Source organism: Phocoena phocoena, chromosome 12 (genome assembly GCF_963924675.1).
Source record: "Phocoena phocoena chromosome 12, mPhoPho1.1, whole genome shotgun sequence".
In the NCBI taxonomy this organism is placed as follows: Eukaryota; Metazoa; Chordata; class Mammalia; order Artiodactyla; family Phocoenidae; genus Phocoena; species Phocoena phocoena.
This window is the reverse complement of record NC_089230.1, coordinates 1,789,142-1,810,946: the sequence shown is the minus strand read 5'-3', so window position 1 is coordinate 1,810,946 and position 21,805 is coordinate 1,789,142. Positions and strand designations below refer to the sequence as shown.

Genomic DNA, 21,805 nt, shown 5'->3' with positions numbered 1-21,805 from the left:
CATGGATACATGTGTGTATACTTCACAGATTACCAGATAATGCACGGTCTCCAATTTGGTGTTGTATTATTCGATACCTCCTTACCCCCACTGATTCCATAAATTGTAGCTCATTAGATCCGTGTGTCTATACATGAAGCCTAAGAAGTTGCGGTGGGTTTTTACTTTCCATTGCTGTGTGTGTACCCAAATTCCTCTGCAAGTATCTGGTATCTGTGGTAAATACCTTGGTGGAAATGGGAAGGTACTGGTCTGTCTTCAGCTTTTCAAGAGCATTCCTTTTTATTTTTGTGATTGTCGCTTGTCCTGTGGTTGCTTACGGAAACGTGTTCTGTCTACAGAAGCAGAAGAATATTGCAGGGGCGCTTGCTTTCTGGATGGCAAATGCATCTGAGCTTCTCAACTTCATAAAGCAGGACCGAGATCTTAGTCGAATCACGTTGGATGCCCAGGATGTTCTAGCACACTTGGTTCAAATGGCCTTTAAGTAAGAACATGTGTTTGGAGATGATACTATTCTGTAAGGATCTAAATCATGTTTTCTGGTTAAATTTTCAAAACTAATTTTAAGGGTTTTTATTTACCCCAATTGAAGATGGATATCAAGAAGCATAAATAGCTATATGCAAAATGTGTTGATTTAATAGATTTAATTCACTCAGTTGTGCTTCAGGAATCCTGAGAGTACAGCTCTTACGTGACTTTTTACATGGAAGATATTTCTAAGCAGTCCGAGTTGTTTCACTTGTGATGTTATGTCTGATAGTAGCAGGGCGTCATTCTGAGATGATTAAAATTGTTTACGTATTTTCAGATACCTGGTCCACTGTCTCCAGTCAGAACTGAATAATTACATGCCAGCCTTTCTGGACGACCCCGAAGAGAACAGCCTGCAGAGACCCAAAATAGGTCAGGGTTCTCTTCTTCTCCTTCGTCCCCTCCTTCTCCTGTTTGTTTAGCTTCATTTTCATATTTGCTGTATGTGAGGGGGAGGTATTATGAAAGTAACGAGGCATCCTATGGGATCTGGCATTCTTAACTCATCAATTGTGATCACCACGTGTCTTGTTTAAGAAGAGTTACCTTGTCGCATCCTGCTGGTGCGACATCAGACTTTCCCGGAGGTCTGTCCGGGTGAACTTACGTAGATGCGGTTCGTACCGCTGCGTATTGGTAGCTCGAGACCACGTCACTGCTTCCCGTGGGGATGAGATTGCTGTTCCAAAGAGGTTGAACAGACGTCGCGCGCGTTTACCGCCAATGCCGGAGCCCCTCGGTGACGCAGTGCCGTGTCTCTGCACAGACGACGTGCTGCACACGCTCACGGGGGCCATGTCACTGCTGCGCCGCTGCCGGGTCAACGCCGCGCTGACCATCCAGCTCTTCTCCCAGCTCTTCCACTTCATCAACATGTGGCTCTTCAACCGGCTGGTGACCGACCCCGCGTCGGGGCTGTGCTCCCACTACTGGGGCGCCATCATCCGCCAGCAGCTCGGGCACGTGGAGGCCTGGGCGGAGAAGCAGGGCCTGGAGCTGGCGGCCGACTGCCACCTCAGCAGGATCGTGCAGGTGGGTGGTCCCAGCCCCGCTGCCCCGCGGCCCCGCTGCCCCACGGCCCCGCTCAGTGGCGCGGTCATACACGTCTCTGGTTCCACCACGGGGGGAACGAGGACTCCGCGGAGCTCGGCACCCTCCCTCTGGGGTTTTCCGCATGTGCACATAGGTTTATTAGTTTGCCTGGGTTGCTTGAACAAAGTACAACGAATGTGGTGGCTTAAACAGCAGAAATGTATTGTGTCTGGAGGCCAGAAGTCTGAGATCCAGGCCAGGGCACGTTGGTTCCTGCGAGGGAGAATCTGCTCCAGGCCTCCGTAGGCTCTGCTGGCTGTTGGCAGTCTTTGGTGTCCCCGGGCTTGTGGACACACCACCCCTCCCCGCCTCTGCCTTTGTCTTCCTGGAGGCACACCTGTGTCCAAACGTCCGCCTTTTATGAAGAGGCCAGACCTACTGACCTGATTTAACTTGATTCCTTCTGTTAGGATCGTGTCTCCAAATAAGGTGACATTCTGAGGTAAACAGGGTTAGGACTTCCCCATACGAATTTTGGAGGACACAGTACAGCCCGTAACAGGTGGTACTCAGTAGAATAAATACCTTAAAGGGTTTTTTTAAATTGAGAATAGTAAGGTATATTTCATAAAGCTCCATACTGAAAGATAAAGTCCAGTTTGAAAATGGATGATGATTGCCTTTTTAAGAATACAAAGCCAGGTAACCGCAGAGCAAAGACCTATAGCAGATACACAGATAAAGAGAAAGGAATCTAAGCACACCACTGCAGAAAATCATCAGGTCACCAGGAACAGAGCAAGAGAGGAAGAAAGGGACAAAGGAGTACAGCAGAGCCGTGTCCTAATGGCTCAGCCAGTCCTAGGAGCTTCCCAGGTGTTAAGACCAGGAGCGGGCATTTGCGGTTGAGGAAGTGGGCGTCTAGAGCCTCGCGTCCTAGGGCACTTCTTTAGCGTTATTACAATGTATAATTTTGTATTTCTTTCTCAGTCTCTTAAAAATATTTAGTTTCGAAAGAGGTTTCTGCCCTCTTACTTTGATTGAATCAGCGAGTTATTAAAAAAGTCATTACAGGGACTTCCCTGGTGGCCCAGTGGGAAAGAGTCCACCTTACAGTGCAGGGGACGTGGGTTCGATCCCTGGTCCGGGAACTGGGGTCCCACATGCCGCGGGGCAACTAAGCCTGCGCACCGCAACTGCTGCTGAGCTTGTGCTCCTCAGCTAGAGAGCCCGTGTGCCACAAGCTACAGAGCCCGCGCGCCCTGGAGCCCGCGCGCCACAACTAGAGAAGCCTGCCCATCACAACGGAAGATCCCACGTGCTGCAGCTAAGGCCCGACGCAGCAAAAAATAAATAAATTAAACAAATAATAAATCTTTTAAAAAAGAAGTCATTACAATGGTGTTTTACTCAGACCTTAGTAATTGGTGATCTTAATGGTTATAATGTTGACGTTTCTAAGAAGCTTTTTTTTGTTTTTGTTTGTTTTTGCGGTACGTGGTCCTCTCACTGTTGTGGCCTCTCCCGTTGCGGAGCGCAGGCTCCGGACGCGCAGGCTCAGCGGCCGTGGCTCACGGGCCCAGCCGCTCCGCGGCACGTGGGATCTTCCCGGACCGGGGCACGAACCCGCGTCCCCTGCATCGGCAGGCAGACTCTCAACCACTGCGCCACCAGGGAAGCCGTCTAAGAAGTTGTAAACGCTCTCTGAACATAAGTTATTGAGTCTCATTATAAATATATATTTTAATAAAACAGTTCATCTAAAAACCTTTACGATGCTTTGAGTTCAGTTTAACACATATAGGTAACGTTAATGGAACTGTATTTTCTTAAACACGCCCTGCATTTCAAAATCAAATTAGCAAGTTATCGCAGTTTTACAGATGTTCTGTAAAGGGGAATATTTATGAAATACTTTGAAATCACGAGATTTCGTGTTGCTTATTCTACATTAGGCAACCACTTTGCTCACGATGGATAAGTACGCACCCGACGACATCCCAAATATAAACAGTACCTGCTTCAAGTTAAACTCACTGCAACTTCAAGCCTTACTTCAGAATTACCACTGTGCACCCGACGAGCCTTTTGTCCCTACAGTAAGTGACAGCGCCACACCGCCACTCCACGCGGGCCGCGTCTGCACAGGGAAATGTGGAGGAAAAGGGAAATTTATGTAATCCGTTCCCTTATTTCTTTAGTAAGTAAGGTGATGCACTGGGGCGTCTCACGAGGTCACTTTTGCTATTGATGTCTGTATGAGTTAGAGGTCGGTGCAAGAAGTAGAAAGTACATAAGCATGTTCAGTAGAAAGGGGTTTAATTCGGGGAATGAGGTTGTTGGAAAATGGTTGGAAAGCCGGGGCGGGGAGTGAGGAAGCTGCCCTGACATCTGAGTTCTCGGGCGCGGCGCTGTGACCTGAGACCCCGAGTGCCGTCCTTGTGTTCACGCAGCAGTAGCTGCAGGGGCTCCCCAACCTGTGCAGAGGTGTCTGCCTGGTAAAACCCAGGTTCTTGTCCAGAACAGAGTCTGCTATTTTGGGATGCCTCCTAGAAGGGACAGAGGGTGAGAAACACAGAAAACGGTACGTGCTGCAGCTGGCTCTCTATAAAGAGGAGTGCTGCACGTGCCCTGAGAATTTGGTAGAGAGGTAACCTAATTGGATGGATGGCTTGATCTCCAGTGTGGGGTTTACACCCTGGGCTTCCATTTGCACGGACTTGGGGACACAGGAGGACGCGGGTTAGAAGCCCGGGTGGCCGAGGCTTTGGGGACGGAGGACAGGGCAGTGAGGGCAGCTTCGCAGTGGGTGTGGCTCGGTCCCCCGAGCGGGCTGGTTGGTGGGGGCGGAGTGTTCGTGTGCTCCGCTGTACAGTTAGGATTTGTGAACTGTCCTGTGTGTACGTTCTCTCACTAACGGAAAGTTTTTAAACAAGAATCACCCATAATAAGGTAATAGCCTCTGCGTAAGCCGGGAATAGATATCTTTGTCCTGATTTTTTTTACGTTTAACATTGTGTGAGATTTTTCCGATGTCGTTAAGTATAAAAGTAAGGTTATTAACAAACGGATGTTAAAAAATTGTGCAAGGAAAAAGCTATTTTTGAGAAGGGAAAAAGACCGTTTTCTTGTGGTCGAAGAATTTCTTTCTGTTTAAAACCACAGGTCTTTGGAAATTAATAATTAATACGGAAGCTGATCTCTTAAGAGTCTGTGCTGTGCTAGTGTTTTATTGCTTTATAGACTGATTCGAATTGTTGATAGACTTCACTCTCCCCGCGCATGTGTATGTAGCCACGCTACGCGTGCTTAAAGGTTTTTCTGACAGCTGCCGGTCAGCTGCGCCCGTCGCCGAGCGTGTCCTCAGCCCTGTGTCTGTTTTCCAACCAGGACCTGATGGAGCATGTAGTGGCTGTGGCGGAGAACACAGCCGACGAGCTGGCACGCAGTGACGGGCGGGAGGTGCAGCTGGAGGAGGACCCCGACCTGCAGCTGCCGTTCCTTCTGCCCGAGGATGGCTACTCCTGCGACGTTGTCAGAAACATCCCAAACGGCTTACAGGAGTTTCTGGACCCTTTGTGCCAGAGAGGTGGGTGGCGGTGCCCACACCGGGCATCCGAGCTGGCCCGCACGCAGGCGAGCCTTGCGCTCGTGTGTCGGTGTGTGTCAGCCCGCCCGCGTCGTGTGCGCCGTGTGCTGGAAAAGCTGGGGGTCCAGCGGCTTGGAAGGGAGCGTCCCGTGGGGACGTGGGGTCAGAGGCGTGCAGACCACGGGGTCCTGGGTGTTGCCCCGGCCGCCCCGAGAGCTTGCCTGGTGTCAGGTTACAGCAGGAGGGACTTTGGCTGCCCCTCCCTCCTGGGTTCTGTGTGAGCCTGGGAGCTCCATCTGCCCCGTAAGCGCGAACCGTGAGTGTTGGTGACCCCAGAGCAGAGCAGGCAAGAACAGCACCAGCCTTAGAACCAGACGGCCGGAGCTCTGACCCCACTGTCGCCTTTGACCTCCCCCGTGCAGTGGGCGCGTCGACGGTGCCACCCCACGGGGCTGTCTTGAGGACTGGGCAGGTGGCTGAGCGTGGAGCCCCTGGCACTGTGGCACGGGGCGAGCCCATGCACGTCACGATGCCGAGCTCGCACACGCGTGTGTGCCGATGCACCGGCACGGCGCAGCTCGCTTCCCGCTTTTACTCTGTGCCCTCTGTCCACTCTCTTGTTGATGTGTTCCGAGGAAGACACAGGCCGACCTCGGAGGCGCCGTGGGTCTGGTTCCAGGCCACGGCGATGAAGAGGACGCCGCAGGAAAGCAAGGCGCGTGAAGCTCTGGTTCCCAGCACATGTGCGGAAGTTACGTTCACACCGTGCTCTAATCCGTCTGTTAGGCGTGCAGAAGTAGTACGTCTGAAAAGCAATGGACGTGCCTTCGATAAAAAAGTACTTTATCGCTGAAAGATGCTGGTCACCGCCCAAGCCTCAGCAAGTCTTAGTCGTCACAGATCGATCACAGGTCACCGTAACACACACGATAATAATGGAAAAGTTTGAAAGAGTGCAAGAATTACCAGAATGTGACACGCAGACCTAAGTGGGCAAATGCTGTGGGGAAGGTGGCGTCGATAGCCTTGCCTGATGCAGGGCTGCCACAGACCTTTCCATCTGTAGGGGAAACAATCTTTGCAAAGTGCGATAAAATGAGGTCTGCCTGTACCACAGTTACACCTGAGCCACGAGCTTTTAAATTAGACCGGATTTCACTTCTAGTCTCTGCTTTTGTGTAATGTGGAGCTCAGATGAGTAGCAGAAGAGATGCAAAATTTAGGAGTTAACTTTTCTATTATTGGTTTTTTTTTTTGCTTAAATTAAGGTCCGTAGATATATAAATATATAAACTTAGTGAGTGTGCCTTTTAACTTCAGTGAATGTTTCACTCACCACAATAGGTCTTTACATCCTCAAAGGTTTTGATCGTTTTAAAAAATTCATTTTATAAAGGCTGCTGCTTGTAACGAAATGTGTTTGTACAGCAGCTGGCAGACGTGTCTGTAACCCTCCCCGGAGCGCTGACTGAGCTCTTGGTGCTGTCCTGGGAGAAGCACAGGCAGGGTGGGGTGTGGTTCTTAAAGCATCGGTGTGTGTGCAGGATGAAGGGGCGGGGGCAGCGGTGGGCTGGCAGAGCCCTCAGTTCAGCCCTGACTCTGGGACAAGCGGGGCGGAAGGGAGGGGCGCGGGCTGCAGGCACGTCTGAGAGAGCTTCAGTCGGGCAGCGGGAGTCCCTGAGCCGCAGTGGCCTGAGCGGGGGCCTGCTAGGGAAGTGGTGGCCAGGGCAGCCGCTCTGGGGCCGTGGGGCTGCTTTGGGGTGTCCTCCCTGCTCCCGTGGGCTCCCTGACACTCACGCGGCAGCCCTGCACCTTCACCGCCGGGCTGGTTCCTGCTCTCCTGCTCTGAACGTCCCCGTCACCTGCCGTTGGGCGTGGCACCATCTCCTGCCAGTCCTGGCCCCCTACCTGCAAGCACACGAGCCGTGTTCCCCGTACTGGACCGTGTGCTGTGCATCCATGTGGTCGCTCCCCGCGTCCACTCCTCTTCCCGCTGTCTGGCTCCCCGCAGTGGCCCTGTTTTTCTGAAATTCCAGCCAGCATCCCTTTGTCTGTGGACTCAGCCTCTCCCTCACACTGCTGCCACCTTCCCCACCCGTGGTTCTCCCCGTCTTCGGTGATACTTGGTGCCAGCGTGTGAGCTGTCTGTGTGCGTCCAGCAGGACAGGCTGGCGGTCGTCCCTGCTCTCCGCCTGCTCAGTGCCGGGCAGAGGGCCTTCGGGGCCACGAGCCGGCAGAGCTGCTCTTCGGGACCTTGTGAATAAGCCTGCGGAGGCTGACTCAGCAGCCCCCGTGGGACGCGCTGGGCGTGCTGGGTACCCAGCTGCCGGCTCCAGAGTAGGTGCTGCGGAGAAGGTCTTGGCCAGCCCGGGGGCAGCGCCATCCTGACTGCACGATGCCATTTTTTCCGTGATTTCCCCTTAGGCTTTCCCGAGTGATTCGTTGTGGGGCGTCCGTGGTATTTCCTCACGGTCTAGGCAGCCCCACGCTGTTTTCATACATCTTAGATGATAATGTAGCCAAGTACAAAGCCGCTTTTAAACAAGACTAACAGAGAACTGGGTGTTTTCTTCTATGACGTCAGCGGTTTTAATTTTTCATGCTCAATTTTTTTGTAAGCCAAAGAAAGAACTGCTGTGTGCTCTCAATTTATTTTCCTTTGGGTTTTTCGTGTGATACGATTCTATGAGAGAAGCTATAAAACCAGCACGGACTCATACCTGACCTGAGGTGCGTTCCTGATGCTGAGAAAGTAAACCGTCTGTGTGCATATGGTCCAGACGTGCAAACCTGGTGTTTAAAAAATTAGAAAATTACAGCTGTTGACGTTTCAAAACCGTGAGAATTATGATTCTCTAAAACATGGGAAAGAAGTAAATTGTACGTAATATTTCAATGAAACTGGATTGAAACAGTGATTTTTTTTTTTTTGAAAAAAAAGGACTAAAACTAAGTAAAAATAATTTGTGCCCATATTTTAATTGAGTATGTTTGTGATGTCTTCTTTTCCCTCTACCACAAACAACCTCATAACTGTCCAAAGATAACAGCCCAAGTGATCCTTGCTGGTGGAACACTAGTGTGGATGAGGGTACCAGCAGGGGCCAGCCAGGACCCACCCCCACCCCCACCCCCCCAGCACCCAGGTCTTGGGGACCAGGGCGTGTCTGGCAAGCAGCGTGCTCTTCATAATTGTTAGCTGCTGCTAATAAGACCACTTTGGAGAAAAGAAGAATTGTGCAGGGCCTGTGTGATCTGACTTTGTCACGAAATCTCTGAGAAACTCTGTAAGATCTGACAAATGAGGAATGACGTAGGCTTAGTTTTGTAAAGATGTCATTTGTCCCTGATGAACATATCAGAGATATTCTTTAAAACAGTATAAAATGATTCTGAATTATCGTTTGGAAGAAATTTAAGCGAGTGTGACTTGTCAGAAAATGTGGGCAAAGAGCGATGAGAAGGAGGCCAGTCCTACCCCAGAATTGCTATACGAGTGGAATAAATCGTTTGCCCCGGCGTGTGAGCCTGTGCACAGACGTCTGTGCTGGTGCCGTTCTCTGGCCCCTCTTTCCTTTCCTGCGTTAGAGATTCTCAGCGTGACTGAGGAGCTCTTAGTTGAGCAGAGCAGGCCAATCTGCAAGGAAGCAATTTCCGTGCACTTCTGTAATTTCTCATCGATGTAAGGGAAAAGGTCTTCGGAATAAAGAAGAGGGGAGACCAATTTCACTTCTCTGCTTGGTGCTGAAATTCCATTGGACCAAAGCAAATACGCAATTTTAAATGTCTGATGAGTCCGTTTTCAGAGAGAGTAAAAGTAATTCAGGAAAATAAATGTTGTCATTAGGTAGCATGCAGTTACTGCTTTCTCTTGCTTCCCTTGCTGGAGATGATGGGTCCGACGTGGTGTGCTTTTCATTCTTAACAGTTGGCCTGTTTTCTCCCCAGGATTTTGCAGGTTAATTCCTCACCCACGTTCGCCAGGCACTTGGACAATATATTTTGAAGGTGCAGATTATGAGAGTCACCTTACGCGGGAGAACACAGAACTGGCAAGTATCGTGACAGTGACAGACGGACAAGGAAAAGAAGCGGGTGCCTTACGATTTGAAAATATTTTTTTTTTTATTTTCAGGCCTCGTCTATATAGTTTTGTCTGTAAACAAATGGTACTTTTAAAAATAAAGCGTACTTATACCCACAGTTACGTCAACCATAATACCTATTTAAAAAATATATTAATATGGTAGTCTCAATGGGTTTTATTAGAGAAGTTTTCTTTGGTAAAAGTATTTTCTTTTTTCTAGTCAGTTCTGCCTTGTCTTAAATGTGTGCCAAATCATTTACTAATATTTTGTGTCTTTCTGAAAGAGCGGTCATCCCAGCATTCACTAGCCTCATAGATTTTAGGGAGAATTCTGCCTTGCTTCCCACAGAGAGTTTTAAACAAGAAAGGGTGCTTTTCCTTGTCTGAGAAAGTGATACCAGACCAGAGTTGTCATATGCTATGTACACTAGCAAGTCATTCCAGGAAAAATACAAACAAATGAAATTTTTCCTTTTAGAACTTTTTTGTTCCATTCCATTTACCTTAATTAAACATTACCTTAAATGTAATTGCCTCTTAAGCCACGTAAGGGTTCAGGGGAGCCAAGCAGAGTGACCACACGTTGGGCAGGTGACTGTGGGCGGGGTCGGTGTGCTACGTGCGACGGATGTGGCAGTCAGTCCCCTGGCCCTGATACCAGCCAGTGTGCCCAGGCCAAGGTTCAGGGATTCGCGTCTATGGAAACCAGCCACAAGTCTTCTGAAGCTTTAGAAACTTCCTTGTGGTGTCCTAACTTATTCCTTACTCAAAACATTGTGCCTAGTACTTACCTAATTTCTAAGAAAACCAGAGTATTTAAGGTGACAACACTTCATGTAAGGGGAACAGTGTGATGTGTTCTGTATATTAAATTCAAAGTAATTATTTTTGCTTAGTAGCAAACTTTAGATTTGAGCATGTCCAAAACTGAATTAGTTGGTGATTTGCTGTTACACCAAGTCGATCACGTTTAACTACCGATAAAGTGAATGTGCCGCTAATCCTCTTTACTCGCTGCTGTTGAGCTAATAGCAAGTAACAGGAGCAATTTCTAATTCCCAGGTGTTATAGAAAAGCAAGTACCTTAGATGGAATCACCGATTCTTTTCAACTTTCTAGTTTATTCATGGATCCCTGAGAAGATTTCAGGTCTTGATATTTTAAAAAGCTTTGTCACCTAATCTTATTTATTTCCCTTAAAATATTATCATCCAGACTTTGGTTCTCAATTGACAAGCCATGTGTACAGTCACCACTTCTTGGCCACGTGCCTGCATACTTACGTGTTTAACTGATTAAATTCTCTCAGTGTGGGCACTGGGAGTTTCTTCTTTACCTTTGTTGGCTCTTTCACATGAGGCAGGACATGTACAGGACATGTAACTTCAGTGGCTAATTTCACTTGCTCCTTTGTTGGTGGATCTGTTCAGAAACTGGCCTGTCTTATTGGTCGCTAAGTTATTCCCCAGCCACGGCCTTCACAGAATCATGCAGAACTTTGGGTCCCACTGTCTGAAGCCTGTGGCTGCTGTATTTTTGCTGTTGAATTTTCTTAAGAGACAGAGATGTGAGATCATCTTTGTCGTCACTGTTTTTGCAGTCCTCCCCATAGACAGTGTAAAGTAAGTGTAAATTTCTTTCTTAAAAAACACCTAGTAATTGGTGCTGAAAGATAATAAAGTAAAAATTTAATTTTCTCTTTATGATCAGGTTTTTCTCATGTGATAGTAATGCAAGGTTAGCTTTATTTTATAAATTAAGTTCTTTAGATAACATTTAAATAGCATCTGTGATGATTCATCTTTAAGGCTCTGGAGTCAAGACTATTGGTATTTACTTTTCCAGGTCACTCCAGGAAGAGTATCTGTGTTCGTTGATTTTTACTGTTTCCTTTTCCACTCTCTGTTGGTTTCCTCTCCCCACTACCGGAGAGAAAACGAGTGACCGAGTGGCGGTACTTGTGTTTCAGGCCTGTAGTAAAGTTCTGTTTCCATCTCTTAGGCTCAGCCTCTGAGGAAAGAACCTGAAGTAATCACGGTGACCCTCAAAAAGCAGAACGGGATGGGCCTCAGCATTGTCGCAGCGAAGGTAGGACGGGACAGGTGGTGGCCGGGCTGCCAGCCTTCATTCTTGAGGGCTTGCGTCCGATTCTGCGTCTGGGAGGGGCCGAGGGCGTGGGAATGGAGCCCCGGGCTCGCTGCATTCCCGGGGTGACTACTCCACGGACGGGCCAGGGTGCGAGCTCCCCAAGCTGGGCAGGTGGTGCTCCCAGGGAGCCAGGGCGGGAGGGACCCGACACCCTGCTCCCGTGTCCGTGTGCAGCGGGCCCCCGGGTCCCTGGCCCCCCACAGGCTGCAGCTCCTGGCAGCAGGGGTCCTAGAGGCCTCGAGCCGCGTGCACGTGCCACGGGGGCACTGCAGCAAGGGAGCATCGCACGGCACGGCCCTGTCTGGGGAGAGCCGAGGGGAAAGAGGGCCTTCACTCATTTTGAAGACTCTCCATTGACAGGTGGGGTGTTCTGTTTCTCAGAGAAACGAAAGGGTTTGGAAGGAAGAAGGGACATGGTGCAACCGAGATTCTAGGGCCTCGGTGTGCAGGATGCAGGACAGCACTGGGACTAAAGCAGCCAGAGGAGCTGAGCCTTTGCATTAGCACGTGGAAGGCAGGTGCGGTCTGAAGCACCGCATCACCTGGGCTCACCCAAGGAGGCCAAGGAGCCAGGCCAGAGCCTCGCAGGCCAGGACTCACGCTCACCCCTTCCCACGCGGTCCCGCTCGTGGGCCACGTTTCCCGCCTGTCGTGATCAGGTGGGCCCACAGCTCAGAACGCTGGGGGATGTGAGCGGGAAGTTACAGGCCACAGACTGTTCTCCTCTTTGCTCAGCGAGTCAAATGCCCATTTTCGGGGGGGGGGAAGTTATTAGGATAAAAATTACCCCACCACACTCCAGTATACAGGAAAAATGTAACGCCCGCATTTTCTGATTTTTACATGTATATATGTATATAAAAATCTTATTTCAGATACTTGTCTTACTTGAGATTTGAAATTCTCCTATCTCTTTCAATACAAAGCTACCTGTCTTCTGTAGGTTTAAGTAGGATCTACTTAAGTGTCTCTGGGCCCTTCCCTCTGGCCCGAGTCCTGAGTGTGAAGAACAGTGAGGCACCGCGTGGGCACCCCCCAAACCCCCTCTGGCCGGCCTCTGACCTTGCCCCGCTGCCAGGTGTCCGTGGGCAGCTAAGACAAGGAGCCAGGCTGAGAGTCACCGTCCAGCCTTGTCCCCGTGCCTGCGGTTGCCGGCGACAGGCAGGAGCGAAGGGCGCCAGCTCCAGGGCTCCGCCGCACCAGGTGCGTGGCCAGGGTTGGTGAGGAGCAGCCGCAGGAAGCCCTCTCCCTGCCAGCGTGGAGTCGGGGTCAGCGAAGGCCCCCGAGGAGATGCCTCGTGTGCTGGACCTCGGAGGGTGAGCCGTGAAGCCTGGCGGGGGGGGCGGGCGGGCACAGACTTTGCGGCCCCGGGGCCAGCGCGCGGAGGCGAGGGGAGCCCTTGGAGGCGGCGCGGGAGCAGGCAAGGCCAGACGCCGCGCAGCAGGGCCTGCAGGCCCCCCGTGGGGCCCAGGCGGGCTCACAGAGGGTCCCCAGGACACTGATTCCAAGAAGCCCGAGGGCTTGCTGCAGTTGCAGGCTTTAGAGGGAGTAGCCACTGAAGGGCTCACGTAAGACGTGGTGGCATCAGAGTGCGGTCCTGAGAGGTTATTCTTCCTGCCTTGGAGAGCGTGGTCCGGGGGGCTCAGAAGTGCAGCCAGGGGCTAGTGAGGGAGCTACGCCTGGTTTTGCAAGTGGGAGGAGTGTCCGCTCAGCGGGGGAAGGAGGTGGTGGCGGAGACGGAGGCCGGGCAGCCGCGGCAGCACGTTTACTCGTGGGCCAGTGTGGCGTCACTGGGACAGACACCCCTGCAGGCAGCCGGACCCTGGCTCGTCTGCCGCTGCAGGGCTGCCAGCTTCCTGTGCGTCTTGGGCGCTGATGTGTATTCGTTGAATGGCAGCTTTCACCTTGGTTGCTGAACTGGGTGTATGTAGTGAGCGGAAGAGAGAAATATCAGTGTATCCCGGGTCTGTCTTCAGCAGCTGGGCGTGTGGGAGTGTTTACTGAAGGTGGGACTCCTGCAGAGGAGCACGTTTTGGCAGGGAGAGAATCGAGAGCTCAGTTTTGAGCGTGTTGGATTTGAGGGCTGGGTGGACGCCTGTCGAGCTGGGCAGGCGAGCGCATCATCGCGTGCGTCGCTGGATACCCGAGTGCAGAACTCGGAGGGAGCGTCGGAGGCATCGGGTGCTCTAAGGGGATAAGAGCGAGCTCTAGTAACCGGGTGGCGTGCCGTTTTCAGGCATGAAAAGTGTGTCAATGTCTGTCCTTACAATGAGACACGACTCCAACAGTTCACCTGTGGGCTCCACGGCTTTTTCTCCAGCAGAGCTGTAGTCTCTCTGGTGCTCACAAAGGAATGTCGAGCAGGAGTGAACAAGTCCTGTGATGGGCCCACGTTGCTGACACTGCGCTCTGTGCTTGATGCCCGGCCCTCGTGACAGCGTGGGTGGCCTCGGGAGAGTCCAAGGCCGTGCAGCGAGTGCGGGCAGCCGGGGCGCTTGCCGAGCTCTGCGTCCTCCGTGGTGGGCGCCCGGGCTCAGACGCCCCTCGCTGCACACATGCAGCCTGGAGCAGAGAGCTTCCCGCCACACGCTCCGTGTGCCCGCACCTCGAGTCTCGGGGAGAGGAGCCTGTGGGGCGTTTTCAACTGGTCCCTGGTGATCACACAGCGCCGTCATCTGTCATTTTGTTCTTGTTAAACACTGAAGAGCCCGCAGGCCGCTGTATTAAATTGTACCCCTGTCACTCTTGCTTGCGTCTGTGTGTTTTGGTCTTTTCCGTGAGCTCCTGCGGCCTTTGTGTTCGGCTCCGTTCTTCTTTACTTCTTCCTAATTAGCATGTGGCCTCGCGGCCGTGAGCCTGGGCAGGACTCTGATGTCAGCCCGCCGACGCCCCTTCCAGGCTGCGGCTGTTTTATGGAATCCAGATGCCTTGGAACCGTCGTGCGCTGTCCACTCTGTGAAACCCTGCTTTGGGGAAGTTTGGGGCGCTACTTCTCACTCAGCTGAGGGCCGGCACAGTGCTTCCTGTTTAATTTGGATTTGTTAAATAGAAACCGTTCCCTCCTTTTTATTTTTCTAGCTCTTTTTAAAGTTTAATAAAGTACAAAGTAAATGAAAATCTGAGCTTGCCCGGTTACGTAAGAGTCCGAGTGTTGCATCGGTCTGGCTGGAGTTGCTCAATGCCGTCCGGGTTGTGGCGTCCAGCTCAGCTTCGTGGTGGCGAGCCTTGAGAGGCCAGCTGTGTGCCGCTGTTGCCACCGGGGGAAGTAGACAGTTGTGTTTCAGCTGGAGAAGCTGGTGCGCCCGAGAGACCAAAATGTGGCTCTCTGTTGTCGGAAGAGCAGAGTCTGTGGTGAGTCTCTTCGGGGGCTGTGGTGGACGTGGATGTTCTCTTTAGAGGCTGCTTTCCCTCCACGGTAACGTGCTTCAACCTGTCCGGGGTTCACTCGCCCGTGAAGCAACCGTGTAAGGGAGCTCGTAATTACATAACCAGATGTTTACTGCTCTGTAGCTGAGCACTATGGATTCCTGAGGTTCGTGAAGCTCTAAGGCTTCTGTGTACTTTTTATACAAGAAGAAAAACATTAATCTACTCCTGCCGGTTATAGTATAGTGAAAGTTGCTTGAAATAGTGGTAGCTGCTGCTGTAGAATTTGCCAAGGACATGCAAGAATCTCCACAATGCAACTTCTTTTTGGCCGTTTTAGGTGCTTTTTACTGCAGGCTTTCTCCAAAACCTGGTTTTCCTAAAAGTGAACATAAAAGTGACAATTTGAAGGGTACTTAGGATATTTTACTATTTTATTTTAAAATGAATGGTTAATTGAATCTTAGTTTGTGCTTTGACTATATACGGTCTTTAAGTTTTTAAATCTTAGCTTAAAACACAAAATAAAATGCCTGTGCCTTAAAAAGGAGAGGATAAAAGCAGTGTTTGTTGATAATACTGCCTTTTCACCACTTAAAAAGTGAGTTTGAACTACAGTTTAGTCCTTTAAGGAATTTGAGACCTTCACCCTTGTGTTCCTTAGTGACCTTATTGGGACCAGGTGGGAAAGACCTAGTCAAAGAAATGAGCTGGGAAATTCTCAGTTCCCTTTTAAGATCAATTCCAAAGTACCAGGTGACTGCAATTTCTCCCGTGGACATGCCAGGAATAACTTTCCGTTAAGTTGTGCGAAACGACCGAGTGCCCTGCATGGCTGTTGGCTTATGAATTTGGAAACAATGTTTTATATTTCTGTCCTAATAGTAAATTATATAAAAGAACAATGTTTTACCTATACATTTACAGTAGTGGCCTACGTGCAAACTTCTTGGGTCCACCGAAATAACTGAATTCAATTACAATATTAAAATAATGTAATCGGAAGAGTCACGTTAACCCTCTAAAGCAGAGCCATCTTTTCACGTGGTGGTTGGTACACGTAGAGAACGACGGTATTTGTAGGGTCCCCGGGTGGAGGGTTTGGCTGTGGAGCAGCCCAGTCTGGTGAGGCCCAGACAGCCCCGGGGCACCTGCCTGAGCCGTGCAGGAACCGATGGGTCACCTTCCTTGTCTCACTCTTGAGCCACAGACGCTCTGAGGCTCCTGGGGAAGCTGCCCCTTCGCCCTGGAGAACCCTCCTCGCACCCTGGGTCGTGCGCCCACGCTTCCGGGCTCCAAGGCCTCCTGCAGCCCATCTGTAGGGCCCAGTTCAGAATCAGTGTGGTTTGCTTCCTTTACTTTATGGAGAGTGAAAAGATAGACGACACAGTGTTGTTTGTTTGTGCTTCATGCAAACGGTAGAAGATGGGCAGAGCTGACCCTGGAGCGTGCGTCTCTGGCAGAAAGGGCGCTTACCACGCGAGTGCCGTCCAGGCTGCTAGGGTGGAGAGTGTCTCAGGCATGAGTTTGAAAACTGATTGTTTCAGAACTAAGGTAATTCCTACCAAAAAGAGAGAGGCTGACAATGTTTTAAAAACTCTAGCCTGAGCTTTAGTAGTTTATGAATGAGAACTCTTGTCTGACTAGAACTGAAGCAGCTCCGAGCACTGAGAAAGGGGCGGGTGGGCAGACCATTGTACTGAATCTGCCTGATGAGTTTTAAGTACTCCTGGCTCTCAGGTCGGCCCAGCCCACTGACTGTTTGAAAGCCTTCGCCGGGGTGCAGGCTGTTTCCACGCCGGGAACAATAGGCTGAACCCATGCTGCTGTGGCTGGCCAGTCTGTCTTCCTCCTGCTGCTGCCTTTTTTTTTTTTTTCCTCGGCGGGGGGGGGGGGGGGGGGGGGGGATTGTGTTTTAATGATGTTTTTATGCTGTAACTCACATCACACTCCCACACTCGCTCAGAAATTGCAGCTGGAATGTTTGAAGCGGGGTTCCTTCTGATTGAGTCTCTCTGAGCGGGAGGTGAGAGCACCTGTGCTTCAGTCTTTCCCGAGGTGCCTTAGAAGATTTAGAGCAAGCAGGATATTTGGGAGCAGCCTTTTCTAAGCTTGTAGCCGTTCTCATCGGATACATAAGGCGGCTGACTGACAGGTGCGTGTTTCTTCAGTTCTGGGGAAAGCGCAGTGTGGCTTCTGCTGTCTGTCGTTCTGTTTGGGCATCATTTTCGTCAGCTGACCGCCGTTCTCTCGTGTACCTATTCTGCAGGTAAATTCCAGGTGTGGTGTTGCGTCACCGCCTTCCACCTCTGCCCTTTCCTCCTCTCCTCCTCCTCTCAGACTCCTCCTCAAGCCTCCTTCTCTCCCTTTTAAGGGAAAGGAAAGCAGCTCCAAGATGCATTTTAAGGTTAAATACTGAGACCACACAGGAGTGACCTTTGTTATTTCACTTTAACTGCTTTTTTTCAGGACTGAGGATCTAGCCCTCTGCCTTCTTGTGTGCCCCTGGCTAGTGTGTGTGGTCCCCATTCTCTAACCGCCTGAAATTACGTTAAAGGCCACAAATGCCAAACGGCAGCTCGAGTGCCGTACTGCGTGTTACCCTCATCAGTGCCTCTGGAAGGGAAAGTGTGGTTTTGATTTTTTTAAATGGACTTCTAATATTTAATTCCAAAGTTGTGTCTAGTGAAATTCGTAATTCCTGATGCCTTTGGAACACATCGCTGCTTTCCAGAAGACAGTTTTTAAAAAGGAATTTGATTTGTCAGGTGAGGAATGGATAGTTCCACGTGGTTATGCTTATTCTGTTCATTTTAATTTTACAAATAACATGGACCAAAAATACAATAATATCTTTTCAAATGCCGGTTTAGACAACTTTAGGCAAGTAATTCTTAAAATACCTTACTCTTTATATATTTACTTATTATACTGTGGTTCTCTTCTCATCGTTGGAAATCAGGGTGTATAATGTTAGCGTATATATTGTGTTGCAGTTAGACCTTGTTTTTACACAGTTATCTGCATAGTTATGGATTATTGCTAGTATCTTTGGTTACTAATAACATAGATATGCCATGAAAAGCTTATAGTTTTAGAGCAGTGATGTCCAATAGAAATAGAATACGTGGGCCGTGTAGGTAACTCAGAATTTTCTATGAGCTACATTTAAAAAAATAAAAGAAACTGAAGTGAACTTTAATAGTGTGTCTTCTTTTATGTAGTTATGATTTCAACGTGTAGTCATGTCAGTCGTTAGTGAGACATTTTAGGTTCTTCTTTTGCATGCTCAGTCTTGGACGTTGGGTGCGCTTTGCACTGAACTACACATTTCGGTTTGGACGAGCCACATCCCAGCACTCAGCAGCCCCTGGGCCTCGTGGCTGCCGCGCCAGACACGCCTGACGTACCTTCGCTAGCGAGCGTCTGGAAAGCTCTCTGCGTATATTCCTCTCGTTGGCTTTTGGTCAGTGCTTAGGCAGCTCATCTTTACATTCTTCTAATGACAGATGTGATGCCTTGATATGTAGCAGCAAAAAGGTATAACTTGTGGACTCCGTTTTCATTTCTTAATTAGAAAAGTAGAATTACCATAAAATGAATTTTAATTTTGGGCGTATGTAAATAAAAGAGGAACTTAATAGAATTTGTCGAGTAAGTTTTTTTAAAGTTCAGTCTTACTGGGCTAGCGTGTGCATTATTATGTAGAGATGAGACATAAGTGGTTTAGTATTTCTGGAATTAATAAATTTTGCTTTATTCATTTTTTTATCATAGTCTATAACGTTTTTATTTTTATTCAGATGAAATGGGGTGGGAGGCAGAGAGCTCTGTAATGTTAAGGAACGATTATGTCTTTTCCAAGAGCTGACCTGTTCCCAGCACAGATGGTAGTGGGTAGGGACCCACACAGCTCACCAGCTCCCCGTCTCCCCAGTCACGGGGGCCGTTCCAGCCAGGGCTGCTCTGGCCAGATTGAGGCCTTGGATCACCTCAGCGTTGCTCAAAGATTGCGGTCTTTGGGGTGGAAAGTAACTATCCGTGACGATTTTATAGAGAGATGGGGGGGAGAGAGAGAGTGTAAGAAATTCCTTAGAGTTCTTTCATCTCCAGGTGGTATATTCATCTTTGATTTTGCTTTTCTAAAGTGGTTCCCAGTGGAACTGTAACTTTATCTGTACAGCAGTTGCATTTACAGATTTTTATGGCCAGTTTATAGTCATGAGCTACCCATGAAGATTCAGATAAGGAGAGATGGGAGGGATCCAGCCTGGAAAGAGGGAAGGGCCTCCCCATAGAGACAGGCAGTCTGCAGAAAGGGACACGCTGACAGACGTGTAGACAGAGTGTGCTCTGTTAAGTAAGGAATATTCACTAGGTAAATAGTGCGAGGTTGAGACCACATTTGGAAGATTCAGATGCCAACCAAAGTTTGGATACCTCTTAGAGCAGCGGTCCCCAGCCTTTTTGGCACCAGGGACCGGTTTCGCGGCAGACAGTTTTTCCACGGACTTGGGGGGTGGCCCAGGCGGTGATGTGAGCGGTGGGGGTGGATCAGAGCAATGGGGGGATCCGGAGCGGATTATGAAGCTTGCCTCGCTCGCCCACAGCTCACCTCCTGCTGTGTGGCCCGGCTGTTGGGGACCCCTGTCTTCGAATATTACTTATGTATCTCCCTACCCCCGAGAGTCTTTTTAAAAGATCATCTTTTTTCATGGTGCTTTGTTGATGACTTTTAACTAAAGTCAGTTTTTATGACGAACCTTCAGTAGAGCTTTTAGATGCTCGTGGTCTTCTGAATTGAGGTCTCTAATAATCATGACCTCTCGTTTCTTCCTTGTGACAAGGAAGCATAAATTGAACTTACTTGGAACTAAAAGGAGCGGCTGTGACTTAGAATTTAGCTAACTTCCCGTCATGCGAGGCAGTAAGTCCAGCAGTTCTTCAGCGCCATGCCTTCCTCGTCACCCGCTGCCTGACAGCGGCGGGTCCGAGTGTCTCAGTCAGAAATGCTTGAGGTTTCTAACTTTTTACACCAGTAGCCCGCAGTGCTGTGTTGCCAGCTCCCAGATAACGCGCATATCAGCTGCTTCTTAGCCTGCCAACGTATTCGTTCAGTAAGATTCTGGATTTCCCCAGAGAGGGTTTTTAAAATAAGGAGTTGACCCCGTTGTTGTAGCCTGACTGCAGGGATTTTGGGAAGCGGCCCTGGCAGGGAGCTAGGGGAGGAGCCGCCTGTAACCGTCTGAGGGAACACAGGAAATCCCATGGGAACATGAGCCAGCGAGAGGTCGCATCCTGCCTGGCCTTGGCAAGGTGAGGGGGCCGGCAGGTGGGCCTAGGGATCCAGTGATAAAAGGATTTTGGCAGAGCCACTGCATCCGAAAGTCGTTTTGTGTGGTGAGAACAGCATAAATAAAAGCAAGGACCTGGCAATCGGGGGTGGGAGGGGGGATGTGCAGGGCAATCAGGTGGGCGTGGTGTGCTTGAACTTGAACTTGGGCGCCATATGCAGGAGGCTTGTGCCCACTGACAGGTAGCTGGTGACCTGTTGGGTCAGGAGAGCTTTGTTGGAGGCATGCGCTTCCGGAAGGGGAATTTTCTAAGGCGGGTTGGATAGAGGGGGCCAGCGGGTGAGTCATAAGGAGAGTTTTCCTCATTTTGCCAGAATTTTTCTGAAATTATAATGTAAACTAATGCTTGTTTAAAGATGTGACTTCAATAAAAAAAATTTTTTAATGATGCTATCAAATATCTATCACAGGATCGGTTACTTGAATACTTAAAACTTAGATTTATTAAATTTCGTATTGCATGTAACGCGTAATAAATTATCCATTTAAAAACATTAGGATTTTGGGTTATTTCAGTGCTACTTGCAGCTCATGTGGAGTCTGCTGAATTTAAGCCTGTGTATTAGTTGTCTAAAATACAGAGCGGTCGTGAGATCCTAGAGCCCGGTAGTTCCCCACAGGCGTGTGATTACTGGTCTAAAGGAAGAGGTTGAAGACAGGAAGTAATAATGTAGTGAAGCTACGGTTTATCGTGGACGTGCAGCCGGGGCATCTTCCTGGAGGGAAAGCTGTGACTAACAGAGGCCCTGACGGGTACGCAGCGAAAAGCGCGTTTGCGAGTTCTTGGTTTATCTGGAGGAAGCAGAACAGCATTTTCATGGTTTTCTTATACTTTCTATTTTGTGACTTTAAAAAGATTAAAGTTTTCTTATCACTTTAATTTGTCCAAATAAATGAGATTTTTTTTCTTTCTTAATAATAATCTTTCATACCAGAAATGGGGAGGAGGGCTTGATGTATTGTTTTAAAATATCCAAATATGTATTTGGTATTTTGTTTACATCAGTTACTAAAAATACTCTTACTGGTATTACTGCTAGAGATTTCTTTTGTCAAAGGTAGTAGTGATTGACTATCTTATTAAAAGTACAGTTTTTATTATCTAAATTACAAGGACCGTATTGCATCCCCAAAAATAAACGCTTGTGAAAATGTAGTGTGTCCATTCACACGAAAAACTGGGATTTTGAAGTTTAATAGTCAAATAGAGAGCAGAAGAAAAAAGTAACTGTGCTTTTAGAACCTTTCCCTCAAAATCTGGCCTTGTTACAAGGAAATAATCACGCAGCGTTTGCAGAAAAAGATAAAGAGGGATTTTCAGTACCCCGGTCAGAAATATTATCTGACATCCGCAAAGAAAACTACTCTAGAATATGAGCTCCTTTGGGGGTGGGGACGTGGGGAGGTGTCGGTTTGGTTCATTCACGTACCCAGAGAGCTTAGGGTGGTACAGGCATTCAGTGACTATTTGTGGAATGAACGCAGCTGTTATTCAAACAGCCCAATTAGGTAATTAATCATAGATTGCATCAAAGTATGGAATGTTATTTGAAGGAGTCATTTAATTAGGTAATATAGGAGGGGTGCCCACTTTAGCAGATGGGGCAGGGGGCTGCCCTAGAAGTAGTGTCCCATGGATCATTTTAGGCTTCAGGTTCAAGGAAACCATATTGGCACCAGGGAAGTCAGATG

At 49.2% G+C, this 21,805-nt stretch overlaps 1 protein-coding gene across 7 annotated transcripts in view; it reads left to right on the top strand.

Annotated features, from left to right (window-relative positions):
* Positions 1 to 21,805, top strand: part of AFDN (afadin, adherens junction formation factor) — a 136,984-nt gene that overhangs the window by 90,990 nt on the left and 24,189 nt on the right. For all 7 annotated transcript variants that reach the window (XM_065888471.1, XM_065888469.1, XM_065888467.1 and 4 more), the window contains 7 exons: positions 342 to 487; positions 815 to 909; positions 1,304 to 1,569; positions 3,525 to 3,668; positions 4,960 to 5,158; positions 9,107 to 9,210; positions 11,247 to 11,333. In XM_065888471.1, the coding sequence (XP_065744543.1) occupies positions 342 to 487; positions 815 to 909; positions 1,304 to 1,569; positions 3,525 to 3,668; positions 4,960 to 5,158; positions 9,107 to 9,210; positions 11,247 to 11,333 (1,041 nt within the window). The remainder of the gene's footprint in view (positions 1 to 341; positions 488 to 814; positions 910 to 1,303; positions 1,570 to 3,524; positions 3,669 to 4,959; positions 5,159 to 9,106; positions 9,211 to 11,246; positions 11,334 to 21,805) is intronic.